The sequence below is a fragment of the Euleptes europaea genome, chromosome 12 (assembly GCF_029931775.1).
Source record: "Euleptes europaea isolate rEulEur1 chromosome 12, rEulEur1.hap1, whole genome shotgun sequence".
Classification (NCBI taxonomy): domain Eukaryota; kingdom Metazoa; phylum Chordata; class Lepidosauria; order Squamata; family Sphaerodactylidae; genus Euleptes; species Euleptes europaea.
Window position 1 is genome coordinate 16,251,187 of NC_079323.1, and position 19,119 is coordinate 16,270,305.

Below are 19,119 nucleotides of genomic sequence, written 5' to 3' on the forward strand. Positions count from 1 at the left end.
AAGGTGGCTTGCTGGGCTCGCGGGCAGGGGCAGCCCCAGGAAGCCCAGAAGGGAGCAAGGGAGGGGAGTGGGGGCTGGCTGCCTCGCGGGGTGGAGGGAAACCCTCCGGGGGCCACTTCTGGCCAAGGGGCCGTATGTTTGACACCCCTGCCATAAAGTAAGTTCTGATACAGTGTATTAATCTGTTTGTTTATGTTTGTAGGTTTGTACGTTAGTTTGCAAAATAAAAATCTCTTACAAAGAGAAAAAGAAAAGAAGACCATCTACAGATTACCATTATACTGAAAAGCAGCATCCACTCTGGAGCCAATTCCTAAGAAGTCAGCTGCTATCTCCCTGGGATAGCCCTTCTCCGGACGCCTTGTAATTTCATCGAATCTAAAGAAGATAAAAATTAACACAGCTGCTTAGAGGAGGTTTGTGTTGGCACATTATCTAAAGAAGCTAGTATAAACTGAAATAACTATATCTGACCTCTTCACATCTCAAACGGTACATGAAGTAGGGTTGCCAGGTCTCTCTTTGCCACTGGAGGGGGCGGACCCTGAGGAGGGAAGGGTTTGGGGAGGGACCTCAATGCCATAGAGGCCAATTGCCAAAGCAGCCATTTTCTCCAGGTGAATGGATCTCTATCAGCTGGAGATCAGTTGAAATAACATGTGATCTCCAGCCACCACTAGGAGGTAGGCAACCCTAATGTGAGGTGGGGAGCAACACAAAATCATGACTTTCGAACTTTGGTGCATAAGGGCCTGGAACCTGGAGCCAGCGGTGCATGCAAGGAAATGCAAACCCAGTGCAGTTCGGCTTGGGCAAGGTATGGGACTAGACATACTATTATACCTGAGTGAATTGCACAATGTCTTGAGCAATCAGAAATGCAACTTGGCATTTATTAAGTTTAACTTCGTGTGAGCTGCCAGTGTGGAATTTTTGGTACATTCCTGCTTGTGCAAGGGCTAAAGTTGCCAACCACCAGGTTGGGCCTGGGGTTCTCCTGGGATTTTAACTGATTTCCAGACTACAGAGATCATTTTCTCTGGAGAAAATGGCTGCTTTGGAAGATGGACTCTATGGCATTATACCCTGCTGAAGTCCCTCTAGGGTTGCCAGGTGGGTGGTTTCGGTGGGCAATTGTTTACCAATCTACCTAGCTGCTCCGGAGCGGGGATCGCATGCATGCGTGGCCACACGTACATGTGATCCCCCCCAAAAATCTCCCGCCAATGTAGAAGGGGGACCTGGCAACCCAAAGTCCCTCACTTCTCCAAACCCTGCCCTCCCTAGGCTCCACTCCCAAAATTTCCAAGAATTGCCCCATCATAAGCAGGCAAACCTAGCAATATCTCTACTGCAGGGGTGGGGAACCTTTTTTCTGCCAAGGGCCATTTGGATATTTATAACATAATTCGCGGGCCATACAAAATTATCAACTTAAAAATTAGCCTGCTAAATTTGGTCAAACATTTAGCCAAGAGGCATGACCGGAGATGGCTCCAAGTGTCTGCCATGTAGAGCGACTCACTTTTGAGCTCTGCCGTCCCCAGCTGGGCCCAAGAAATTCAGGCAGGGCAGCATCCTTCTGAGCTAGAGATCTGCCAGGACCCACGAAGGGCCAGACCAAATTATTTCGCGGGCCCTATACGGCCCCCAGGCCTGACGTTCCCCACCCCTGCTCTACTGCATGCAGAAATCTTCCATTGGATCCAAACCAAAGTGAATAAGTGAATCTACACCAAATGATATTCAGCAACTGCATTTGAGTACCTCTGCTATGTGTTAGGAGGAGAGAAGACCAGCTATTCCTCATGGAAACAAGCATGCCTTTGTCACAAAAGGTCAGGACAATAGCTTGACTGACATCCAATGCTCAGACAGTGCCTGGCCTCTGGCCCTTTTCTGAGCTTATCCTGACCTCCTGTTTATAAATGGGTTTCCACTTCAGCCATATCTACTACCAAGCAAGTACTGCTGATGCAAGACATATGCAGAGACCTGCTGTGTTGCTCTATATGTACCCCACCTTTCCACCCAGACAGCTGAGGACAATTCTGAGCCTTGCATAATATGTTAATAATGCAATGAGGTTGGACCATATTTTTTTAAATAGCCGCAAAAAGTACGTATGATGGCTGCAAAACACAGCACTGGTACTGGAATGAATGGAAGGACAGCTGTCCTAGTGGGAGATGTAGGGTTGGCAACCTCCAGGTACTAGCTGGAGATCTTCTGCTATCTGCTGATAGAGATCAGTTCATCTGGAGAAAATGGCCGCTTTGGCAACTGGACTCTATGGAATTAAAGTCCCTCCCCCTAGGGTCACCAGGTCCTCTTTGTCACCGGCAGGAGATTTTTTGGGCAGAGCCTGAGGAGGGCGGGGTGGTGGAGGGACTTCAATGCCATAGAGTCCAATTGCCAAAGCGGCCATTTTCTCCAGGGGAACTGATCTATATCGGCTGGAGATCAGTTGTAATAGCAGGAGATTTCCAGCTAGTACCTGGCAGTTGGCAACCCTACCTCCCCCCCAAACCTCGCCCTCCTCAGGCTCTGCCCCCTAACCTCCCATCAGTAGCAAAGAGGTACCTGGCAACCCTTCAGCTCAGTTTCACTTCCAAAGAATTGAAATATATTAATCAGTTTTCAGGATTGTCCCCCACGGGGCAGAAAATTTCCACCTACCTCCAGTACTTATCGCCTGCAAAAAACAATGTTTTGTTTGTTTCCTGGTTATGAAAAGCTGCATCGATAATTAACTGTTGGGGGAGACCCAGGGTGTCAAAACGGTTTGACGAACTTAGATTTGTGAGGTTCCCTCTGACAGTCCGGTACCTGTGTCCTGTCAAGAAAATAAGACAAGAGACTGAAAGACGATTAAGCATGTTTTAATTAGAAGCAGCAAGAACGGGGCTACCAACAAGCCTGGAGAACAATGTGTGGTCCTTTTAATAGAAGCTTAATATGATCTCATTTACCAGGAGATGTTATTTACCTCCAGGCTTCTAAAAGCTTCACTTGTCCACTTCCACATATTAAACCTTTGTCGAAAGGACAGGCGCTTTCCCCCAGGCTGGTTCACAAAGCTTCTATTTACCAAATTCCCTGCAATGAGAATCTTAAAAGATATCACCAAGCTTGTTGAGACTGATTGTGATAAATCGTGATCTTGTGGATCATAAATTAAACACACACACACTGCTTTCTTTCACAAGATACAGAAGTTTACTATCTCAAAGGGTGGGTATACTTGGAATGCAAAATAACTCCTAACTACAACTTGTTTTCTAAACTCTTGCCAGCACGTGGCTGACGGGCTCTAAGCTTAATAAGCACAGAAAAGAATATGGCTAACATTCTTTGCTCATTACCTGCTTGGGCTCATAATTTGAAGAAGCGAAGTAAAGTGAGGTGAAGTGAAACTCTTCAGACAAGAAGCAGCAGTTTACAATAGCTTCTAGGTGTGTGGCTGAACATCACATGACTAATGGCTTTTTAATCTGACCAATTAACTTTTGCCAAGTGGCTTGCTAGAGTTGCCAACTGCCAGGTAGTAGCAGGAGATCTCCTGCTAATTCAACTGATCTCCAGCCAATAGAGATCAGATCACCTGGAGAAAAATGGCCGCTTTGGAAATTGAACTCTATGTCATTGAAGTCCCTTCCCTCCCCAAACCCCTCCCTCTTCAGGCTCCACCCCCAAAATCTCCCGCCGGTTGCGAAGAGGGACCTGGCAACCCTATGGCTAGCATAGGGTTAACATAGGGTTGCCAGGTCCTTCTTTGCCCCCAGCGGGAGGTTTTCAGGGTGGAGCCTGAGGAGGGTGAGGTTTGGGGAGGGGAGGGACTTAAATGCCATAGAGTCCAATGGCCAAAGCGGTCATTTTCTCCAGGTGAACTGATCTCGATTGGCTGGAGATCAGTTGTAATAGCAGGAGTTCTCCATCTACTACCTGGAGGTTGGCCCCCCTAGGCTAGCATCATCTTTCTGAGACAATGTTAATGAAGCACAAAATTTAACACTTTTGTGATCTGGGCAGATACAAAACCCGCAGACTAATTCCCAACAAAGCTACACCAAGGTCTTCAACAACGTGAGGCTTTGATAGCAGTTAGTTTTAAAAGCTGTTTTCATCATTTTCCTCCTTGTCCCTGGTCAGCTGAGCTGAGTGAAAGCAGAGTGAAAGCAGAGGGGGCTTGCAACATTGGTTCTAGGGTTGCCATCCTCCAGGTACTAGCTGGAGATCTCCTGCTATTACAACTGATCTCCAGCCGATAGAGATCAGCACACCTGGAGAAAATGGCTGTTTTGGCCATTGGACTCTATGGCATTGAAGTCCTTCCCCTCCCCAAACCCCGCCCTCCTCAGGCTCCACCCCCAAAACCTCCTGCCAGTGGTCAAGAGGGACCTGGCAACCCTAATTGGTTCCACCATTTATGCTGAAGCCATTTTGTCTTCCCCTGATTGCCCTGCCCCTCACATAAGGAGGGGAGACGTTCCTCTTGTATGGGTGTTCAGTCAGAACTGGCTGACAAGTACAACAAGCTCCTGGTACAGGCTTGTACCTTGAAAAGTGGAGGGTTGCCAACCTCCAGCTGGAGATCTCCTGCTATTACAACTATCTCCAGCCAGTAGAGATCGGTTCACCAGGAGAAAATGGCCACTTTGGCCACAGGACTCTATGGTATTGAAGTCCCTTTCCTCCCTAAACTCCGCCCTCCTAAGGCTCCACCCCAAAGCCTCCTGCCAGTGGCGAAGAGGGACCTGGCAACCCTAGTAAAGTGCCATCAAGTGTTTTGAGGAAACCGTATTAACAACAACAACATTATAATAATTTGGGCTAAAAGGACATGAAATTTAGGACATTTACCGTAAAAAACATATAAGATGCCTCCGACTTCATAAGCAGCGTCTATGCCACACTTCAGAATTGGCCAGAAATCACCAATTTCCTGTAGAATTGTTGTTTTCTCAAGATCGTTCCATTCGACTAATATTCTGAAGAAAAAAAGACAAGTGCTGTATTTTCTTCAAATGACATCCAGACTCTTCCTAGGCAAGTCTTTGAATGTGTACTTTAAACGCAATACTCTGAAATGCTGTAAAGCTGGCTAGAAGCTTTTCAGAAGTACCATACAGTTCCCAAGACAGATACCAAATACTAAGTAGCGGTATTTTTGTTTTAGGTTATTTGCAGGTGTAGCCTGGTGCACAAGACCACACCATACATTCACTGAATGTGCAAGGAGAAAGTGTGGAAACACATGTGCTGGCCCCACCCCATGTCCCATATCATCATTTGGCTTTCTGCAGGGGCACCAATGTGGAGAAAGCGGATGCACAAACTCTCCCTCTTTGTGTCCAGCAACATTGGCTTTGGAATGCTACTCATCACCGGGGGTGGGGGAGTTTGTATGGCCACTTCTCTGCCTGGTCATCCGTTCAAATAGCATTGCCAGATCCAAGTTGGGATATACCTGGAGATTTGGTGGGTGGAGCCTGAAGAGGGCGGTGTTTGGGTAGGGGAGGTTCCCCATAATATTCTTGTTGACAAATTGGAAAAATGTGGTTTAGATCCTGTTACTGTTAGGTGGAAATGTAATTGGTTGACAGATCACACCCAAAGAGTGCTTATTAATGGTTCCTCATCCACTTGGAGAGGAGTGACTAGTGGAGTGCCTCAGGGATCTGTCCTGGGCCTGTGTTGTTTAATATCTTTAAAAATGATTTGGATGAAGGAATAGAGAGGATGCTTATTAAATATGCAGATGAGACTAAATTGGGATGGGTAGCAAATACGGTAGAAGACAGAGCCAGGATACAGGATGATCTTGACAGGCTGGAGAACTGGGCTAAAACCAATAAAATGCGATTCAACAGAGATAATTGTAAAGTTCTGCATTTAGATAGGAAAAATCAAATGCATAATTATAGGATGAGGGAGACTTGTCTAAGCAGTAGTGCGTGTGAAAAGGATCTTGGGGTCTTACTAGACCAAACATTGAACATGAGTCAGCAGTGTGAAGCAGTAGCTAAAAAGGCAAATGCAATCTTGGGCTGCATCAACAGAAGTATAGTGTCCAGATCATGTGAAGTGATGGTATCGCTTTACTCTCCTCACCTAGAGTATTGTGTTCAGTTTTGGGCACCACAATTTCAGAAAGATGTAGACAAGCTGGAACGTGTCCAGAGGAGGGCAACAAAGATGGTGAGGGGTCTGGAGACCAAGTCCTATGAGGAAAGGTTGAAGGAGCTGGGTATGTTTATTATGAGGGTATATAAATTCCTTTATTTTACCCTCATAATAACCTTATAAAATAGGTTAGGCTGAGAGAGGAAGACTAGCCCAAGATCCCCCAGTTCGCTTCTGGGGCAGAGTAATGGTGAGGGGTCTGGAGACCAAGTCCTGTGAGGAAAGGTTGAAGGAGCTGGGTATGTTTAGTCTGAAAAGGAGAAGACTGAGAGGGGATATGATAACCATCTTCAAGTACTTAAAGGGCTGTCATATAGAGGAGGGTGCCGAGTTGTTTTCTGTTGCCCAGAAGGTCGGACCAGAACCAATGGGTTGAAATTAAATCAAAAGAGTTTCCATGTAGACATTAGGAAGAATCTTCTAACAGTTAGAGCAGTTCCTCAATGGAACAGGCTTCCTCAGGAGGTGGTAAGCTCTCCTTCCCTGGAGGTTTTTAAGCAGAGACAGAATGGCCATCCATCAGCAATGCTGATTCTATGACCTTGGGCAGTTCATGAGAGGGAGAGCATCTTGTCCATCTTCTGAGCATGGAGTAGGGGTCACTGGGTGTGTGTGTGGGGGGAGGTAGTTGTGAATTTCCTGCATTGTGCAGGGGGGTTGGACTAGATGACCCTGGTGGCCCTTCCAACTCTATGATTCTATGAATATACATGTACAAAATTAACAAATTAAATAGCCTAGCAGCTAATAGCCCACTACCAAAACAGCAGTAAAAATATACATTAATATAAGAACATAACTGCATCAGACCAAGGCCCATCAAGTCCAGCCATCTGCTCACACAGTGGCCAATCAGGTGCCTCTAGGAAGCCCCCAAACAAGACAACTACAGCAGCACCATCCTGCCTGTGTTCCACAACACCCAAGATAATAGACATGCTCCTCTGATCTTGGAAAGAATAGGTATGCATCGTGACTAGTAGCCATTTTAACTAGTAGCCATGAATGCCCCTCTCCTCCATGAACATGTCCACTCCCCTCTTAAAGCCTTCCAAGTTGGCAGGAAAACAAATTATGGAACATTCCCTCATCTCTTTCACCTGCTCCTGTGTGACCTTGTCCATTACTTGAGATCTTCAAGGTGGGTGAACACCAGAAGTAGACAGATCTTTCAGTTGGGGCACTATAATTATGCAACTCCCTCTCCAAAACATTTCTCCTAGTGACCAGCCTGCTCATTTTTAGTTGCCAGGTACAAACATTTGTTAATTTCTTTAGTGTTCTTTTTTTTCCTCCGCTAATTTTATGCTGCAGTTTCTTTTTTTGCTAATCTTTAGCATTGTTTCCATTTAAAAAAAAACACACAGTGATTTTATTTGATTTCGACTGGATCTGTTTTACTTGGAGGTGGGAGGAAAGCAGCTTAAATTTATTTTATTTTTCTTCACACTATATGTATCCTGCCTTTCTGCTTTCTGCCTTTACAAGGTGGCTAACAATTTAAAACATGCATGATAAAATCCCTGGGGAGAGAGTTCCAGAGTTTTGGTGCCATGACCAAGTAGGCCCTCTCCAAGGTTGCCACCTGCCTCATCTCAAAAGGCAAGGTGCCCAAAGCAGGGCCTCTGAAGTTGACTGTAGTGCTTGAGTGGGTTCAAAAAGGAGCAGCCATTCAGGTATGTTGATCCCAAACCATTTAGGGCTTTGAAGGTCAACACCTGCACCTTGAATGGGGTCCAGAAACAAACTGGGAGCCAGTGTAGATGGGCCAAGACTGGAGTGATATGGTCCCTACGACTCACTCCAGTTAACATCCTAGCCTTTTAGCACTCAAACTCCCTGGGTTTGAGTGGTAAAAGGCCCACTGCAATGTGGCACTTCTGGGTGTAAACCAGAAGTGATGCGATCGTATCAGTGCGGCCGTGCACACGCAATTCCTGCCCCAGCTCTGCCCCCAAAACTTCCTGCTGGAGGAGAGGGGGGACCTGGCAACCCTAGGGATTTGTCTTTCTCTTCCTGTCTAAGAATCCCATTAAGGAGGCAAAATTGTAACCCATCTTGAGCTGGGGGGAGGGGCCTGGGGAAACTTATTAAAACTCTTCCAAGAGAATCCAGCATACATTTCCTGGAGTTGTTCAGCAAGGTAATTGCTGTGGGTAGAAAAGTGCACCCTCACACAAGAAAGTGTGGCTTGTTGGCTGATTCATGGTGTGGTCTAGATCAAAGAAGGTGAACTAGGGGCTAGTATAGTTAAATTTTAAAAAGGTAAAGGTAGTTCTCTGTGCAAGCACCGGGTCATTCCTGACCCATGGGGTGATGCCACAACCCAATATTTACCAGGAAGACTTTGTTTACAGGGTGGTTTGCCAGTGCCTTCCCCAGCCATCTTCCCTTTACCCCCCAGCAAGCTGGGTGCTCATTTTACCAACCTCGGAAGGATGGAAGCTGAGTCAACCTTGAGCCAGCTACTTGAAATCAACTTCCATCGGGATCGAACTCTGGTCGTGAGCAGAGCTTGGATTGCAGTACTGCAGCTTACCACTCTGCGCCACGGGGCTCATAATATAGTTAATTACTATAGGTGAACTAGGGGCTAATATCCTGCCTTACTCCACTTGCTCTGTTAGCCCAGGGAGGTCAGGTTTAGCCCAACCATTCACTGTTTTGAAAGTGACCATTTATTACCTACCATTTGCTTTTATTATCGTTGGTTGGTTGTTGTGTTAAATACAATCCTTTAATAAAAGTTCTCTAAAGCTCTGCTGTGGTTTTCACATCTCAGGCTTGATTGCATGTCTAGGCAACAACTCTCTCCAACCGCCTTGTGCTACCCAGGGAACTAGAAGGGAAGGGGATAACCTTGGCCATCCCTAAACTGTTAGGCCACCTCAAAACCGGCTTAATGGCAGCAAGTACTTATTGGCACTTAGGGTTAATTGGAGCAGCTGGAAGAGAGGGGTGAGAAAGGGGGTGAGGAGAGGCAGATTTGTCTACAGCCTGGGAAAGGGCTCCTCAGTTGGACCCCCCTTCCATTACAAGACCCCTTGCTTCTGTGACAAAATGTGAATAGGCCGAGCCCACTCCCCAACAACTCAGGGGTCTAGCCTCTACATCTGTTTTTATATATATATATATATTGCGTTTCATGCTGTTTGGGCCTCATTTACCTTCTGTAAAAGAAGAGAAGCTCTCCTTTGAAAGTGGTGACAGCATCAAAAGTTCTATCTTGGTCACACAGAACATTATAGGAGTCTAGTCTTCTGTTCTGTTCTGACAGGATATTTCTTGGTAGTGCTGGGTGACTTGGCTGATGAGGACAATTTCCTGGTTTCCCTTAAAAACAAGGCAAATACAAGATCGGAAGAACAATCAGGATTTGGGAAGAAGCAGCACAAAGATAATGTAAAAAGATGTGTTCTCAAAGAAGCAAAGAAAAATCTCAGTGAGGCTCTGCCAAATCGCCTCAGAAAACAATCCATTGTTCTCTAAACTTTTAACCAATCTCGGGGCATATTTCACTCGCAAGACAAAATCTCAGTGTTTTTATATATATATACACACACACACACACACACACACACATATATATATATATATATATAATTTTTATAATATAAAACAAAACAAATATACAATAACAACAAGAAAATAAAAAGAAAATACAAAAGAGTATCAATTATAATTATACAAAGTTATAAAGTTCAACAAAGCGAATATACCCTTTTGACCCTCCACCCACCTTAAAAAGTGACCCATCACCAGACTTCCGAAGAAGTGCCTAAACAGTTTTGAAAGTTACATTGTTAACAATAAAAATAGAAAAGTAAATAAACTTGTTTCTATAACTCACTAACTAAAAGAGTAAAGTCCATTTTTGCCAGTTTATCCCAATATGTGATGGCCTTTGCCCAATTTTTTTTAAATTCTTCCATATCTTTTCCATGTAGGAATTCTGTTAATTTGGCCATCCTCATATACATCCATAGCATCTCTCTCCAGTCACGAATTGAAGGTTTATTCACTTGCTTCCAAACTTTAGCTATTACAATTCTTTCAGCAGCAAAACTATATTGACAAATGACCCTATCATTACTACCCATTTTTTCTTGTGGGAATCCCAATAAACAAAATGCAGGATTTCTTTTTACTCTCATATTAATCAAATTATTAGTTTCTATAATAACTTTTTTCCAAAAGCTTTTAATTTTTTTACATATCCACCATGCATGCATACATGTTCCTCTTTCCTTTCCACATTTCCAGCATAAGCCCATATCTCCTTTTTTCATTTTGGATATCATCGCAGGAGTTATATACCATTTGTAAAACATTTTATATAAATTTTCTCTAATTTCATTGGTTATTGTAAATTTAAATTCTTTCTTCCATAAATTTTCCCATGTTTCCAAATCAGTATTGTATCCTAACTCCTTCATCCATGTCACCATTACTGGTTTAATTCTTTCTTGTTCTAAGTTTATTTCAATTAATAATCTATATATCCTTCCTATCAATCCTTTATTTCCTTTTATTAATATATCTTCCAATTTGGATTTATTTTTATTAAAGCCAACCTGGATATCTTTATTAAATATATCTTTTAATTTATAATACAAAAACTAGTCCTTGATGTTAAGTTCTTCTCTACTTCTTAAAGCCCATTCTCCTTCCTTACTTTCGATAATTTCTCTATATACATCCATTTCTAAATTTAAATGTATCCCTCTCTTCATAAATGCTTCCACTGGATTAATCCATCCCGGAGTCTTATTTTCCAAAATCCTTTTATATTTTTTTCCAAATTTGAAGTAAACCAAATCTCATAATATGGATATTAAAACCTTTGTTTACCTTCTCCTTATCATACCATATGTACGTATGCCATCCAAAACGTAGGTTAAAACCTTCTAATTCCAATAATTTGGGATTCTCTAACAAATCTCAGTGATTCTCTAACAAATCTCAGCGGTTTTTTAAGAAGAGGTTAGATGGCCATCTGTCAGCAATGCTGATTCTGTGACCTTAGGCAGATGATGAGAGGGAGGGCATCTGGGCTACCTTCTGGTCACTAGGGATGTGGAGGGAGAAGGTAGTTGTGGATTTCCAGCTTTGTGCAGGGGGTTGGACTTGATGGCCCTGGTGGTCCCTTCCAACTCTATGATTCTATGACAAATTGCTAGGGTTGCCAACCTCCAATGTAGTAGCTGGAGATCTCCTGCTATTACAACTGATTTCCAGCCAATAGAGATCAGTTCCCCTGGAGAAAATGGCCACTTTGGCAACTGGACTCTATGGCATTGAAGTCCCTCCCCTCACCAAACCCTCCCCTCCTCAGGCTCCACCCCAAAAACCTCCTGCCGATAGCATAGAGAGACCTGGCAACCCTACAAATTACCAATGCATCTAGTGGTTAAAAATGTTTCACATAATTTGTTTTGTTTGTTGTGTCAGAGGTCATTGAGCTTCACAGTACCAGAACTTGAAAACACACCTTGATATGCAACAAAATGTTTCTTTTGTGGACATTCATCTCTCCCATTTCCATATTAAATAGAATGGTTCCTTTACAACGCTATAATTTTTTTTAAAAATTGAAACAATAAAAACTATGCTTTGACCCCGTTAGACAACTACCATAAACTTCCTTGAAGGAAAACATTTAAAAACAATAATTTCTGTGTCCTGATCTCCTACCGGAAAAAGAGGTGTCCAAGTCAACAAGAATGTTTTATTCCCCCATTTGCAGACGTCTGGCCTGGTCATGCTCATCCATGCTTCAGTAATCTCAAAGCTAGATTACACATGGCTGCCCCTGAAGACGACCCACAACTTCAGCTGGTGTAAAAGATGGCAGCTCATCTGTTAACTGGGGTTTGGCAATGGGACCAAGTCACTATTATCCTGAGATCTCTTCACTTGCTACTGATCAGTTTTTGAGTCCAATTCAAGAAGCTCTTGAATTGAATTAAAAGCTCTTCATGATCTGGGACTGACATAACTGAAGGACCATCTCTCCCTGCATGTTCCTGTGCCACAGATCCAATACTTCCCCCATTGTCCAATGCATGCTCTGATGTGGTCTGTGCTTGTGCTTTTCTCAGTGTCATGGTTTGCATGTGATAAGGAGCCACCACACATGTGGACTACAGAGAAAATGTTCATGTTACCCCAACATAGTATTGTTAAGAGAAATCTCTTAATACATCTTTATCCCGATTCTCATGAAAACCTAACTATCCATTTCTTTCCCTCTTTCTTAGGAATTAGATATCAGTTTCTAGTTATTTCTGTCAGAGAAAGTTGAAGAGAGGAGGAGCTGGAGGGTTTTTTCTGTTGCAGCATTTCAAGATTTCATGATCAGATGTTCAGAGGCAGGCAATGTCTTCACATCCCTTCCTATTCATCCTGTTACAAAAGGGTGCATTGATTTCTCATCAAGAAGTAATCAAAGAGAAATGAAAGAGAAATCCCTCGTTTAAAATGGGGCAAAGAGAATAAGAGAAATCAATGGCTACATCTAAAAAATGAATTTTGGAAAAAGAAATTCCCCTCCCTATAACAACAGTACTCCAAATTCCTGTAAATGGGATGCTTTTCAACGGAACTGGGAATCTGCACTTACCATGAAGAGACTGGATGCCTTCAATATCATCCTGGTGAAGGACAGAGTTTGGTGGACTGGTTTCGCCATAATTTTTATACATTATAGCCTTCTTATTGTCTGAATGGTCAAGACCCAGTACGTGGCCAGCTTCATGGATTATAACTGATAAAAGGTTAATTCCTGAAAACAGAAAATACATGAGTACTGAGATCACTTGAGCTGTATGACAGAAAAAAATTGCATGTTAGTGCAGAAAATTTATTTATTTATTAGACTTATAACCTGTCCTCCCCAGCAAGCTGGCTCAGGGTGGGTAACATCATTTTAAAAATACAACAATATACAATATAAATATACAGTAAAATCCATAATAAAACCATCAATAAAATTCTAAAAAGCCTAACATGATGGCGCACAAATCTACAAGCTGTAGGGGACCGTACAGGTGGCAACACTTTGGTTTTGTTTTTCCCACTAAGGGGGAAAGGGATGGGGAGGCCAGTAGATGGTGTTTCAGGGCTGAATTTCAGGGCTGCTTTGTGTCAGTCAAAAAATGCATAGTAAAATGCCTAGATAACATCACAGTGCTGGAATGGTTCTTGGCCCGTAATATTTTGCTCTGAAAGGCCTTAGGTAGGGTTGCCAGGTTCCTCTTCACCACCGGCGGGAGGTATTTAGGGAGCAGCCTGAGGAGGGCGATGGGGAGGAACTTCAATGCCATAGAGTCCAATTGCCAAAGCGGCCATTTTCTCCAGGGGAACTGATTCTCTATCGGCTGGAGATCAGTTGTAATAGCAGGCGATCTCCAGCTAGTATCTGGAGGTTGGTAACTCGAGAGATAGGGTAATCATCATTACAAGCACATGGAGATGTTAATAAAAAGATGTGAAAGTACCTGTGAAATCCTTAGTCCATTTTTCATCCTCATCAAAATGCATATAAGCTTTTTTACCATCCTGAGATGACAGAGCATGAGCCAGCACATCGTCTTCTTCATCAAAGGGACAATCGGCATCATCATCTGTATGAACTTCAAACAGTAATATATCTATGTATGTTACTATACACACACACACAAAGAGAGAGAGAAAGTGTAAATACACAATCTCCTATCAAGGACTGATGGGAAACCAATCAGGGATTATTTTTACTATGTAGTCGTTGGAGGTCAACCGATGGTCAATGAAAATGGACCCTCCATACCCTTACTACAGCTAAAACACTCATATTGCAACACTGGAGAGATAAAAGCCTACCTCCTGTTAATCAACAGATTGAGGAGCTTGTAGCTATCAGTAGGAGATATCGGTCCCAAAATGGCGGATGGATCAACACCATCACTCTGAGACTCTCCTACGACTTTGCTTTTAATTCGTATTAACTCCTGTTGTAAAGCTGCCAGACCAACTCTTGGGTGTTCAGAACTTATAACAGCATCTGTGCATTTGTTGTTTGGGTTTCGTTATAACACGAAGCTAATTACTTTGGCCTTGTTAGAGATAATTAGACTGCATGCACATTCAGAATCTGGAGATGGACTATTCTCAAAAAATTTATTACTGACAAGGAGTTTTTTAATGGAATTTTTTATGGAATATATTGAGAGACAGAGACTTCTACTAGCTGCTTTTTGTTGAAGGAATTCACTGCAAACTAACTATCAGTATTTGAATACATGGCAGCTAGACGAAAATTACTTATGGGTTTATTTTTAGATATTTTAGACCTGCCACCATATTGTTACATTTTTGTTTCTACTTTATATATACTTTTCTCTCCTCCCCCAGCCTTCTTATTTTTTTTATTACTTGCTGGATTTTGAAGTTTTCCCCCACTTTCCTGTTCTTTTTTCCCCTGTTGTTTTTGAAAAAAATATTTTTTTACTTTTCTGTGATTTACATTACCATTCTAAGCAGGCCTACTCAAAATCCTGCTGAAATCTACTCCAGTGGGTCTTACTCCCAGGAAAGTATTATTAGAATTGCATTGTTACTTACTTCCAGCCCCAAAAACAATATCTATATCTGATGCAGTCCAACTCTGCATGAAGGTCAAACAGGTGACATTACTCCATGCTTCAAATGCTTGCTTGAAGATTTTATCTACATCAGCATGAGGCATCTGTTGTGTGTACTTCGAAATTCTTTTAAAAATACACAACCGTGAAGGAAATGATTGTTTATAATCAAAGTATTGCAGCTTTAGGCACACTTGGACCAGATTCTCAATCAAAAAAGAATCGCAGTCACATTCAAACAACTTCAGTTAGCTCAGAGGGTGCTCCCCTACCTTCATTTGGCAGATCTGGATTCATTCTTTCGTTACCTCTAGGATAGACTGTTGTAATGCAATGTACATAGGTCTGCCTTTAAATACAACCCAGAAACTCCAGTTAGTACACAACCCTGCAGCTAGGTTACTATTGGCTGCTAAGGGGAATGTGCATATTACTCTCATTCTGCAGACACCCTGCAGGTTACTTACCAATCAGTCATCAGGTTCAATTCAAGGTTCTGTCTTCATGGCACTGGACCCTACCTGCAAGACTCCCTCTCCTGCCATGCTCCTCCACAACACTTAGCTGAACAAAGCCTTCTGAAGATGCCACCCAGCAAGCAGGTAAAATTAGCAAATGCCCATTCACATGCATTCTTCGTGGTGGCTAGGGTTGCCAACCTCCAGGTTCTAGCTGGCGATCTCCTGCTATTACAACTGATCTCCAGCCGATAGAAATCAGTTCCCCTGAAGAAAATGGCCGTTTTGGCAATTGGACCCTATGGCACTGAAGTTCCTCTCCTCCCCAAACTTCACCCTCCCCAGGCTCCACCCCAAAAACCTCCCACCGGTGGCAAAGAGGGACCTGGCAACCCTAGCACAGATGAACCCTTTTCTTCTACAGTAGTATAGAACTCTCAGCTATCAGGGCAGCTAGGCCAGGTCATGCTAGGCCAGGTCATCTTGGGTTACTGCCGGCTACTGATCTTGAGAGCAGGCTGTTATTTCAGGAATGCAGGAATCCAGGGGAGTCCCGCCGGGAGCTGGAAACCAAAATAAAGTTGGGGTGCAAAGTCAAAAGTCTGGTCCAAGGTCAGAAGTCCGTTTATCAAAGTCTAGGAGCGTCAGCAACAAAAGTCAGAGATCCTTTTGCAACAATGGCTTTCGCAACGTCTGTCTGTTCCAAGCTTGGGTTTAAGCTGTTGCTCTTTGCCTTAGTTCTCATCCTCAGACAACTCACAGTCTTGGAGCCGTCTCCTTAGTGCATGTAGGCGAGCACTTCTCCTTCTACTTTGCAACTCCATTCTCCCTTTTTGCCTGTGCTGTTGAGTGACTTCAGGTATGCTGGGTGTAACTCTGTGGAGTTACAGCTGCATCTGATTGTGTCGAAGGAGGTGATTCTGTGTTTACTTTCAATTCCTCAGCAGGGCTGGTGTTTACTCCTACCTGTTGTCCTTCACCCTGCCCTGCATTCTCAGCTGCCTGAGGTGCAATGCCCGTTATTTCTCCCTGCTCAGGCTCTTCCTCTGATGCTGCTTCGCCTGTTGAAGTCTGGGCCATGACATCATCTCTTCTCTTTCCTATCTTGTTTGGTAGCTCCATAAATACAATTTTCTTTAATCTGGAATCAGTTTAGTGTCCTGACTGCTAGACTCTGCCAACAGCTCCCACTTAATGGAATGGCCTGTCTGAGGGTATCAAGAAGGCCCCCGTACTTCTATGGTTTTTCAGAATGTGCAAAACAAAATTGTTCAGGAAGCAAAGAGAAGCTTTCATGCAGGGAGAAAGAATCAAGCACATGCTGCTTATCCACACCCCAAGAAGAGAGAAGTTGCAATGGGGACTTTAAGAGAAGGATAGGAAAGGTATTTACAGTAGCACTAAGGAGAGACAGAGAGCTCCTTTTAATTGCTTGGAGAGTGACTGGTCACTCCCGAGTGACCTTCTGCCCATTCCTGATCCACAATTTTTCTTTCTCGACCTGAAATACTACATCTTCTTTTTGGATCCTTATTTCCCCATGTGCACCACTCATTATTTTTTGTTGATGCTACCAGATTCTTCTCCTGATAGGAAGCTCTGAGTGCAGCAATAATAACCACCTGTGAGCAGCCTCCTAAGTTCCAGAAAGTTATTGAAATCTTACCTATACGTCACAAGTTGGTTGTACCATCTTGCATAGTCTGAACTCACAGTGTATTTCGATATATCAGGAAAACCACACCAGCGCACCCTTGTTTCATTCAAGGTGTTTGAATGCACCTTCTGATGGGAACAACAGATACACATGATTAATTGTAGAAAAGAACAACTAACAAAATGTCTGGCAGGTATGAGCTTTTGTGAGTCACAGCTGACTTCTTCAGATACCAGCTGGACTCTTGCTCTTTTCTATTGGTATGGACAGACTAACACAGCTACCCATCATTATCGATCTACAAGATTAACTAAAAGATTATTTTAACATACAACATCACACTAGGCAGGTTCAGATGTTCACAGGAAACCATGACTTATTGGAGCTGTAGTTAGGGAAACTAGGATTCGGCCTGCACACAATGAATGAACCCTAACTTCCCACTTTCTTTCACACTTCTCCACCAAGCTGTTATTCCAGCCCACTTTGCGGCACCCTACTAACGATAAATTGGTCTCACCAATTTGCTTACCAATGAACCTTCTCTTGGGAAGCTCTCAGAATTGAACAGTTCAGCCATGCTACTCCTGCTCAAGACCAGCCAAGGAAGCTTCAAGGCTTTTACATCAGCCTTTTCCTGACCAAAACCCCAGGAAAACAAACTCTTCCTTCCAATTTTTGTGCAACCCCCAAAAGCAAACTCCATCTCAAGCATCCAAGGCCTTGGAGCAGACTCTGTCTTCTCCTGTCCTGGACTGACTTGGTTGCCCCAATTTTTTTCTGCCTCACCAGGAAAACAAACCAGTATTAATCAAGGATGCTGCATTTATAGATAACATAAACCGTATTAGATGAAGATGAGTTGGTTTTTATATGCCGACTTTCTCTATCACTTAAGGATGACTCAAACTGTTTACAATCACCTTCCCTTCTCCTCCCCACAACAGACACCCTGTGAGGTAGGTGGGGCTGAGAGAGTGTGACTAGCCTAAGGTCACCCAGCTGGCTTCATGTGTAGGAGTGAGGAAACAAATTCAGTTAACCAGATTAGCCTTCGCTGCTCACGTGGAGGAGTGGGGGATCAAAGCCAGTTCTCCAGATAAGACTCCAAACCACTGCTCTTAACCACTACACCATGCTGGCTCTCAACTGGCTTATTAAGGCCAGTTGTGATTAATAAACCAGCTTCAGCTCCTGGTCTGAGGCATCTGAACCATGGTGTGGTGGTATAGGTTTGGACGATCAGTTAGTAATGTTTTGCTTAATGGAATAATTGTTTTTTGTTGTCTGAACCAACCTAATGTATCAATCAGTCCTCTGTCTTGGTCTGAATGAGAAAGGTCTTTCATTATTCCACCCATTTTAAGACTCAGCAACTAAAACCAATGGGCAGCAACTTAACACGTAAAGCTGCCTTATACTATCTTAAACTGGATCAGACCACTAGTCTATCAAGTTCAGTGTTGTCCACTCAGACTGGCAGCAGCTCTTTAGGGTCTGATCCTTTTTTTAACTGTAGATAAAGGGGATTGAACCTGGGACCTTCTGCAGATGCTCTACCACCTGGGACCTTCTGCAGATGCTCTACCACTGGGACCTGCTAAACCCACCAGACTTCCTGTACTGCAGCAAAGCCTTAAACCTAAATTCCTCCAGCCCATATCTGTACAAAGGTTCAGACAGATTACCTACACACTAAATGACTGGCTATCTGGTCCTATTCAGCCTTCTGCTCCTCTGCTTAAGGCACCTGCTAAGTTTTAATCCTTACCTCAGCAAGCTGGGTTTCCTTTTGAATGGCTTGTTCAGTGCTCGGGAGGATAGGCCAAGCACGTGAAAGTGCTCTGCAGAGGACAATAATGAGCAATAAGCTCTTCATCTTGCCTTCGGTCTTTTGGAGTTTCAAGGTTCTCCAGCCCTTCAGGATCTGTCTGTGGTCCACAAGTGATCATATATATATATATGCACACACTTCATATTTGTTCTAGTAGAACCATGACTCACATGACCTCCTCAGATTTTGCCAAATACAGAAAACACTCTTTTTATCAGAATGATCAACACACAACTTTAACAGGTTGTTAATTTTGACCCGTGTTCCTCATCTGGCAACCGCTAATAAAATAGGTGGGATTCTAGTTCTCCCTGTTGTTGCTTTATGGTTTTAATGCTGGAAGTGAAACATTCAGATGGGAAT

At 43.3% G+C, this 19,119-nt stretch overlaps 1 protein-coding gene across 1 annotated transcript; it reads right to left on the reverse strand.

The window, feature by feature from the left end:
- Window positions 1-263: 263 nt before the first annotated feature.
- On the reverse strand, window positions 264-18,801 carry LOC130485651 (matrix metalloproteinase-27-like). Its single transcript, XM_056858871.1, has 7 exons — window positions 18,694-18,801; window positions 16,932-17,050; window positions 14,788-14,933; window positions 13,686-13,850; window positions 12,809-12,970; window positions 2,680-2,836; window positions 264-378 (listed from the first exon to the last, which is right to left on the reverse strand). Exons 1-7 carry the CDS (start codon window positions 18,799-18,801, stop codon window positions 264-266), a joined length of 972 nt encoding a protein of 323 aa, XP_056714849.1.
- Window positions 18,802-19,119: the final 318 nt, after the last annotated feature.